The 10,000-nt window shown below is 40.1% G+C and overlaps 1 protein-coding gene and 1 long non-coding RNA gene across 2 annotated transcripts in view; both read right to left on the bottom strand.

Moving 5' to 3' along the window:
• The window catches only part of LOC138036067 (E3 ubiquitin-protein ligase TRIM71-like), a 4,290-nt gene extending 2,999 nt beyond the window's left edge, over positions 1-1,291 (bottom strand). The window contains exon 1 of the mRNA XM_068882433.1: positions 1-1,291. This exon is cut by the window's left edge and continues 2,999 nt beyond it. Coding sequence (XP_068738534.1) covers positions 1-1,256 — 1,256 coding nt within the window. The 5' untranslated portion in view covers positions 1,257-1,291.
• Positions 1,292-7,339: 6,048 nt separating this feature from the next.
• Positions 7,340-10,000, bottom strand: part of LOC138036066 (uncharacterized) — a 2,769-nt gene continuing 108 nt past the window's right edge. The window contains exon 2 of the long non-coding RNA XR_011129808.1: positions 7,340-8,811. This is a non-coding gene — a long non-coding RNA (uncharacterized lncRNA). The remainder of the gene's footprint in view (positions 8,812-10,000) is intronic.

Below are 10,000 nucleotides of genomic sequence, written 5' to 3'. Positions count from 1 at the left end.
CCTTCACGAGTTTTGATTTCCAGTGTTACGCAATCACGTTCTTGGTGACATTGTTCTCTTTGTGTGTTCCTTGTTGTTACAACAATCTCAGCTTTAAGTCCAACAGTTCCTTCGCGGATTCCTTTTCCCTCGGCGCTCGAGTTTTTCGGGATAGTTTTGGTGATAAAACTTTCAAAACAGCCTATATGTTGGAATTTTAGATCATCAAATAACTTTTCGTTCCCTTTAAAGACAAAAGCCATGACATGTTGGAAGTCGGAGTTACCTGAATCATCTTCTTCAGCCTTTTCCTGAATTATTTTGTCCAGAAATTCATGGGGCTGCATGATTTGAGCATTTGTGCTTCGCTTTACAATCATTTCGGTTTTTTCAATTTCTGTTTCTTGCATTTTCACGTCTTGTTCAATCTCGTGTCTTTGCTGTCCTAGAAGCTGCAACGATTCTCGCACTTTGTTTTCCACCTCATCAAAGATGTGATTCTTTTGCGCTTCAATGGCTGCAGTGAAACTGTCGGCAAACTGCTGCACGTCGCTTTTCACTCGTGCGGCTTGTTCTTGAATTGAAACGCAGTTTTCATCAATTGTCGCAGTCCTTGTCATCTTCTCCTGCGCTCTTCGTTTCTTTGATTTAATTGCTGCATTGACTATCGATTTGCGTTCCTTTGCGGCATCTTCCAAAACGATTTTGGCGTGACCTTCGTGATCTGTAAGAGCACAAGCGTTGCAAATGGCTATTTTGCACTCCTGACAGAAAAACTTCAGTTTTTTCTTCTCGTGTTTCCCGCAAAGAGTCGGTTGATTTAAAATACTCTCAAAGTCTTCGTCTCGAAAGTCTTTCAAAGCCAATACGTAATGTTCTTTATTGCTCCTTAGCCCGTTATGCAGAGGGAGGCAGTTACCACACCAGAACGAGCAACAAGTGAAGCAGTACGCAGATTCTCCGCTTGTTTTCTCGCAATTTCCACACTTGATGCCACTCGTATTGCACTCTGTGACAGGCAAAGCATCCAACAAACTGTTGACTCGAAAGTTTGTTGGAAAAGCGTTAAGATCACCGTTTCCAGGGATCCTGAAGTTTCGCCTGCACTCGGGGCATGAAATAGTGTCTCGAATTCCGCTCGTTTGTTGAATCCTTTGCAGGCAATGAAGGCAAAAACTGTGTAAGCAAGGAAGCTGCTTTGGATTAGTGAACCTGGTCATACATACAGGACAACAAACGTGTTCATGAATATTGTCTAGAAAGGTTTTGATATCCATGACGAACGCAGAGAGGTATGGATTTCCGTGTTGAACTCGCGTTAAAAATGAACAAAACATCTGTGTGACGTGACTTTGGTTGATAGTTGTCTGGTTTTGTGATCTAAAGCGATTAAAATGTCCGAAGTCAAGTGTTTCAATATCCCGGATTTCATAGAAATTTACGTCATCAAAGTGTCACGTTTTTTATGAATTTAAGCTGATGTTGCTCAGTGCATTTCTAAGGGTGAAAATGTTTGCTACAAAAGCACAGAAAGGGTCAACACGGCATAAAGAAGGCATGTCTTGATTTTTCAGTAAGTATGGTACGTTATAAATAACAGTTGTCGTATAAAAAAGAAAACAAAGAAGGGAGAGCGTTAGTCACTACATTCTATTACTTTGACATTTTCTCAATACCATCTACTAGATAGAGGGGTTACAGGATAGTACAATTTTCTAATTTCCATTGCAAATAAATCTTAATAAAATCCTTAAGATCAATTTTTTTCCAATACCTTACACCGATGAATATATTTTTTCTGATATAGAAGAAGTTTGCCAAGTCTGCGTTTTTGGGAAATAGTCAAGTTGAAAGTAAGGAGGTTCTCCAAGAACATATAACAAACGAGATGCTTCCGTGAAGCATACACTGGGTTGCCTGTGGTACGTGTTACAGAAAATCAGAAGGCACTGAATTGTGTCGTATTGAAATACAGCATTCCAGTCTCCGAAGAATAACAAATAAAAGAGAAGCGAGAAACATTGGCTTCTGGGCTGACATGTTGATAATTTTCAAGTTCCCTCACAACTTCTTTTCACCACAAGTGTGCCCTCTGAGCATCTGAATGCTTTTAATACTAAAATTCACCGGAAGTTAAGCCCTTTCGGGCGGGGTTAGTTTTAAGATGGGAGACCAAAAACAGTAAACCCCTACTAAAACACAAGGATCTGACCGAAAATACTATTTACGCTAACAAATGCGAACTCAGCAAAGTACAGATTTTGTTAGCTTGCTTTATGCAAAAAAAACATTGATGCAAAAGCAAATATCTATTGATACACAGTTTTAGAAAGAGCAGAAGGAAGTTTCCGGAACGGTCGATCGAGAGTAAAATATTTACGACATGAAAACAATATTAATTTTGAACCATGCATATAGAATATAAAAAGTTACCATCAGCGACAAACATTTTGGGAGATTTTTGCTACGTTCAAATAAATCGCAAAATCGAAAGTTGGCGGAATTCAGCGGGCGCCGTGATTAAGTTACCGCGGCATTTACTCGCCAAACAGTGAAGTATCTGTGTCAAATGATGGCAAGATACCGGGTTTTTGTAAGTTTCTTTTTCTGTCAAGTGTTATAAAGTTTGACACTGAAATGAGCGAAGTCAAAACAAAGATCACAATCGCCCAACTCTTGTTTATGCAAAGTCAAAATTTACTCTCCAAGACGCGTACGACGTTATTTATCACCAGGTAATTCCATCATTTTGGAAATAGCAGCTACTTTATGATTCATCTGCGTCACAATTTTTCACTGATTTTGGGGCTCATTTTGTTGAAACTCAAGCACGCTTCCAACAGGCCTGTGAACCCTTCCTGCTTACAGAGCAATACTAAAAAACTTCTCCCATATCACATTTCAACCTTAAGCTCGAAAATTCAATACACAACATGATATTATAATTCACAAAGGCAGAAAATACCACAGAATCCTTTTCCAGCGAAAAATTTATTGAAACAAACAACATATTTGCTCTTAGAGGCGAAAACCTCTTCCTATTTCATTGCGTGCGTGAAGACAAGAAACTCAATCGTGTCAAATTACCATGTACTTCAGGTAAATACAGCTCACTTTGATTTCTGCTCGACGGGCTATAGATTGTTGTCGAAGTAGATTACTCGTCGCTTTTACGATTCCAGGTATTTGTTTTCACCGCCCGCCTAGTTTATCCAACTGACTTTCCATTATTGAGCTCCATAAGGGTATATTTTGTTTAAGATCCACTAAAACGCCATTTGCGTTACATGACTTTCGACGCCATTGCAGGTTAAGTTTATCATTCTACTGTGTCCACCAGAGAAGTCTACGTATTTCCACTACCCTCTCTATCCTAAGAAAATACGGGCAGAGGGCTCTATGCAGAAAGACACCACTTAGCAGGGGACTGACGGGCAAGACTTTTACCGACACGGAAAATAAAAAAAACTAGATGCTTCTGTGAAGCATACACTGGGTTGCCTGTGGTACGTGCTACAGAAAATCAGAAGGCACTGAATTGTGTGGTATTGAAATACAGCATTCCAGTCTCTGAAGAATAACAAATAAAAGAGAAGCGAGAAACATTGGCTTCTGGGCTGACATGTTGATAATTTTCAAGTTCCCTCACAACTTCTTTTTACCACAAGTGTGCCCTCTGAGCATCTGAAGGCTTTCTAATACTAAAGTTCACTGAAGTTAAGCCCTGCCGGGCGGGGTTAGTGTTTGGATGGGAGACCAAAATAACGTACCCCTCCTAAAAAAGAAGCATCGGACCGAAAATACTATTAACTCTAACAAATGCGAACTCAGCAAGGTACAGATCTTTTTAGCTTGCTTTATGCAAAACAAATATTGATGAAAAAGCAAATAACTATCGATACACAGTTTTCAGAAACCGGACGGTCGATCGAGAATAAAATATTTACGACATCAAAACAACATTAATTTTGAACCGTGAATATAGAATATAAAAAGTTACGATCAGCGACAAACATTTTGGGAGATTTTTGCTACGTTCAAGTAAATTGCAAAATCGAAAGTGACTTGGCCGGAATTCAGCGGGCGCCGTGATTAAGTTACCGCTGTATGTTTACTCGCCAAACAGTGAAGCATCTGTGTCAAATGATGGCAAGATACCGGGTTTTTGTAAGTTTCTTTTTCTGTCAAGTGTTATAAAGTTTGACAAGGAAATGAGCGAAGTCAAAACAAAGATCACAATCGCCCAACTCTTATTTATGCAAAGTCAAAATTTACTCTCCAAGACACGTACGACGTTATTTATCACCAGGTAATTCCATCATTTTGGAAATAGCAGCTACTTTATTATTCATCTGCGTCACAAGTTTTCACTGATTTTGGGGCTCATTTTGTTGAAACTCAAGCACGCTTCCAACAGGCCTGTGAACCCTTCCTGCTTACAGAGCAATACTAAAAAACTTCTCCCATATCACATTTCAACCTTAAGCTCGAAAATTCAATACACAACATGATATTATAATTCACAAAGGCAGAAAATACCACAGAATCCTTTTCCAGCGAAAATTTTATTGAAACAAACAACATATTTGCTCTTAGAGGCGAAAACCTCTTCCTATTTCATTGCGTGCGTGAAGACAAGAAACTCAATTGTGTCAAATTACCATGTACTTCAGGTAAATACTGCTCACTTTGATTTCGTCTCGACGGGCGATAGATTGTTGTCGAGGTCCAGTACTCGTCGCTTTTGAGATTCATGCCTAGTTTATCCAACTGACTTTCCATTATTGAGCTCCATAAGGGTATATTTTGTTTAAGGATCCACTAAAACGCCATTCGCGTTGCATGACTTTCGACGCCATTGCAGGCTAAGTTAATGATTCTACTGTGTCCACCAGAGAAATCTACGCAGTTCCACTACCCTCTCGATCCTAAGAAAATACGCCCAGAAGGCTCTATACACAAAGACACCACTTACCAGGGGAGTGACAGGCAAGACTTTTACCGACACGGAAAAAAAAAAAAACTAAAAAAAAGAAAAAAAAGAAAACAAACAAACTAAACGAAGACCTCGACTGGGTTTGCCTTATAAGGCAACCCAGTAATAATAATAATCTACCCATTTTCCGACTGGATTGCCATAGGCAACCCAGTAACTAGCTGATTGCTAGTGAGAGTCTATCTTTGTGTTCAAGGTGTGTGCCATTGAACCACCCAAGTGTAAGGCTGTACAGGGGCACCCAACGAAGATATAGTTCAAAAACACTTAAACATAGCATTGTCAAAGGTATTTAAACGGTACAAACAAGCATATTTTTGTCCCCTAAAAATTTTTCATCTGTTCGGATTTCCTAGCTGAAAGTCTAGTGATCCGAAAATTATAGGGATTAAAACTTACCTTTTCGAAAATTTCAGCCAGAAAAAAGGCTCCCGAAAATTCTAGGTGACCTTTTTAGGGTAAAAATGGGCAATTATACCATTTTTTAGATGTTCGAAAATCCTAGGACAGGCAGGCAAGCAAGAAATTTTACAACAAATGTTCCGAAAATTCGAGATCTCAAATCGTCTTCCGAACAGATATTTTCCGCAAATTGACGTTGGGTGTTCCTGGCTGTAGAAAGAAGTGGAATCAGGAATCTTTTTCTACTCTAAAAATCTCAGAGGACGTGAGTTTAGATCTCATGATTTTACTTTGTAAAAACTATTATAAACTAGTAACTGAGAAATCTACTGCTGTCCCAACTTCTATTAAGACGGCTTGGGAGAAGCAATTTCCTGTGATTTAAGATAATTGGCAAAAGGGGTTTACACTTCACTGACGCTTATGCCGCTTCTAAAAATAATAAATTAAGACAGTTTTCCTGTAAGTTTTTGCATAGAATTACGACTAGAAAAGAGTTGAAAAGATTTAAATTGTCTGATGACGATCTCCGTCCTCGATGTTAAAATACACAAAACACACAAAAAAAACTGATCCCACTCGGAAACTTGTCAGCGGCACCCAACACGAATCTTCGGTGAAACGTGTTCGGGAGAGTCAAACCCCCCGCAGGCGAAAGAGCTGGAAAATGGCAGAGAAATGCTTTGTAAAGTGCGAAATTCACGACGGCGTCAAAAGCAAAAGATCTTCCTGTGGGACGTTGTCGTCTATTCTCAGTCTCCTTTAGTTTCAGTAAACCAATATGGCAACCTGATCACGTGACCGAACTCTGTCGATGACAATTTTGCAATAGGAATTTCAGTTCAAAGCAACAGAGAAATTAGAAAGTGAAATGCAATACATCCACTGGATCGTTATCTTTTAATTTCGTAATCTTAGAAACAAACTTTCCTCCATTTCTTCCGTGGCAAGTCAGTTCAGCCTCGTTTTGAAAAGTAGTCTAGGTGTATTTGAATTTTTTTTTTCTCGTCAAAGTAACACTGGTGACCACCACGACGCTTAAGTCACGTCGTAAATGGTTCATTACCCACACCAATTGGCTGATAGTTAAATTCAATATCGGCAAGAATGATGAGGTAAGAGAGGGGATCGCTATGCCCCATCATAGTTTTTAAAAAATCTATTTTTAGTTTCACAAAGATATTTTAAGTTCTCATACCCAATGTCGCGCGGTTAGATGATCAGCGCCTGGGAGAGGCTTTTATCGCTTTTTACTTTGTATTGCCACAACCACTTTCCTTTACGTCGATTAAAAAGCTTTCCACTCTTTTCAATATCAAAGCTTTTAGATTCGTCGACGAACGTGATCCCTACTGTGGAGGCCATTTATTTCCACAAGCTGCGCAAGCCGCGCATACTTAAAATTTGAGAGAGGACCCTGGGAACGAGGTTAAAATTTCATTTCGTGATTACAGCTCGCCAATCAGGTGCCTCTCTAAAAATTGCTGCGTAGCTGAACCATGCGGTAAAATAAGATTTTTAAAAAAAACTATTATTGGATGAGGCCCAAGTAGGGTGGATCCGCTCTGTTACCTCATCAGATTGCATCCTCTCTCATCATTTGATATCGATCGTTATGTCGGTCACCAAATATTCCACCCCTTTACAGTGCGACGCGCCTTACCGTGGCCACCCAACAAACTTTCAGTTTTGACAATTACATGTAAGTACGTCAACTCAAACGACCCATTCAACGGTGTTTAACTACAACCGTGCGAACTTTGCAAGGAGGGGTGACTGTCAATCAAATTCGCCCACCCTGACTGGCGTATAAGGTTTAAAAAACTTTGTTAGGTGGCCACGGTAAGGCGCGTCGCACTGTAAGCAGTTTTGATAATAGAGACTGTTGGCATCTCAGAATGAAAGAATTCAACAACTTAATCGTCCTTTAAGTTAAAGTTAGTAAAACGACAATAATGCGAATTTCAGGTCGGGAGAAGTATTTGTTCCCTTGCAAAAATGCTATTCCGCCTTTGACATGCAGTTTGACAAGTAGTTACCAATACAAGGAATTTTCTTTAAACTCTTTATCGTCATTTTCACCGTACAGGAAATAACAACAAAGATCCAGTGGTGAGAAGTAGTTTTTCAGTAGAATTGTAGTCTCGACATGCATTTCAAGCTGGTTATTCCGCTTACGGCTTTTCACAATAGTCATGGCTTGACAGGTTAACAGTTTGGAATCCTCCAAAGAATTACGCAATTCTCAAACCTCAAGGGTAGAAAACTTTCTTTAAAGGTATCTGCAGATCAGGGGAAATTTTTTTTAGGTTCACACTTAGAGGATTGCACTGCTTCTATTTGAGGTTGACTAGCAATAGAGTTATTTTCATAGAGCTATGTCGCAGAGTTAGAGTTAAGTTTCCAAAATCCTGAATTCAAGATTTTGGAAGGCCTAAATCCTGAATTTAGAAATACAAAAAAGGATCCTAAACACGCATAAAAGCTAACCTTAGGCCTAATTAGGCCTAAACAAAAGTTTAGCTTTTATGAATGTTGGCTTCCAAAATCTTGAATTCAGGATTTTGGAAACTTAACTCTAACTCTACGACATAATTCTATGAAAATAACTCTAAGAATAGCTGTCCCCCTTCTATTTCTGAACGAATAAAATTGATTTACTAATAACTAAACCAGTCTTTACATTCTGAGTGGGTTTGGCACTTTTTGAGCACCTCAAAACGAGCCTGGACACCACATAACAATTACATGATACAAAAACCAACGGGACAAGCGCACCGCAGACAACAGAACCTTGGTCTCTGATTTAGATCAAAGAAAGCTGACCAGAAAGAGCACCAATTTACAAAAACAAGTCTTAGAATAGCGCTAAGGTTTTATTCGTTAGTTCCAATCACCGATTTCAACCTGTCAGTTCTATTACCGTAAATGGTAAAAAGAAAGAATAATAAAAAAGCTGACCGCTTTTTGCCAACGTGTAGCGGTACACCCTCCCACTCCCTCCTCCTCCACCCCCCACCCCCCCTCCTCGAGGGGAGCCAACGGTCTGGCCCCAGTTTTTCGAAGGGTGGAAAGCGCTATTCACCACTCAATTGGTTTTGATAGTGTTTATCCGTTGGAAGTGATTTCCCGGTGGATAGCGTTAACTATCTCTTGAACAACCGAAGCCTGATCTGGATCCCTACTGTGGATTATTATGTTGTGTACAAGCCAGGAGGTGTCTAGGGTTCTTTTAGAGTGCCGATCTTCCGGAGTCGCACTCAATACAAATATTCCACTGTAAAGCAGCCACCGATTTATTCCGTTTCTAGTCGTTTCACATGGGGCAATACTTCCCACTGTGGGACATGAAGGTCAAACTGGAGGGCCACTACGGCTTGAAACTCAAACTTGAGGAGTTCTTTAACTGATACGCGAAGCTTATCCTCGATTGCCTGGAAAGAAAAAAATCGTTAGAACAAAGAGAAAAAACGAAATTGATAAAGGAGACGTGATGGTCTAATAAAAAAAAACAGATAAGATCATTTTGAGGTTACCTACATGAAAACAGACGTATTACAAACCTCAGGATGGAGAAAAACTTCTCCAAGTAGAGATCCAGACCTAACTGTCTCCATTCATGTAATGAAACTGTTCGTTTTTCAACCCTTACGGTTCTTTTAGTACTTGATCAGCAGTTAAAACACTTCATTGTGCTTTTGCTATCGATCCCTTTTTTGGTTCGGAGTTTTTATAATTGGGTGCTGATGGTCTACAAATTGGAAGAACGAATTGTCCTGACACCAAATTGGAAGCAGGGACACAATGACGGAGGGCGAATGTTGCAATAACTAAGAGACTGAGCTAATGCAATACTGAAAGGAAGAAGTGGTCCTCGCACCTACGAGGACAATTTCAGCGATTGTCTCTTAGAGATCTGACAGGTTCATGATCAAGTCTAACCCGCACTTCAAATGTATAATTTTTTTTTATACATCGAGTCCTTTCACGGGAATTTACGAGTCCAACAGATTGACCTGCTCAATAGGCCTCATGCATGATGGCGGCATATGCTCCAAATTCACCACCAACGCTCGTTTGAACCAAATTATTCACATCACTGTTCGCGCGTGGGTTTTCCTAACAAGTTTGCTCCTTTGGGAATTAGCTCATGCTAAAAATTACAAGTTCGAATTCGTGGCTTCGTGTTGAAATTTGGAAGTCAGACGAGGTCACGGATAAGGGATATTGAGGTGCTTCATAGCACAGCTGGTACAGCATCGCTCCTTCATCGCGGAGGTCGATGGATTCAAATCACGTTGAAGCCACCTGAATTCGCAAGGATCACTTTTTCTCTTTCATCTATAACTCGCAATTCAAGTAGATATATTTATTTCATTGTTGCGATACCACTTTAACGGCTTAAAACTTTCGGAAAACAGAGAAGAAATTCTGGTACCAAAATGCCCCCGAAAATTGGCAGGGATTTGGAGGAAAGTACGTATGGTGCATATAGTGAAGACGCTAGTGTAACTTGATAAATGGTGCTGTATATGTAAGAGTATCCACGGGTATCCTTTCCTGCGGGAGGGTGGGGAAGTGGGGAGGGGGGGGAGGGGGGGAGGGGGGGGGGGAGGGAGGGCA

Source organism: Montipora capricornis, unplaced genomic scaffold (genome assembly GCF_036669925.1).
Source record: "Montipora capricornis isolate CH-2021 unplaced genomic scaffold, ASM3666992v2 scaffold_456, whole genome shotgun sequence".
In the NCBI taxonomy this organism is placed as follows: Eukaryota; Metazoa; Cnidaria; class Anthozoa; order Scleractinia; family Acroporidae; genus Montipora; species Montipora capricornis.
The sequence above is the reverse complement of the archived record's forward strand: the minus strand, read 5'-3'. Positions and strand labels throughout refer to the sequence as shown.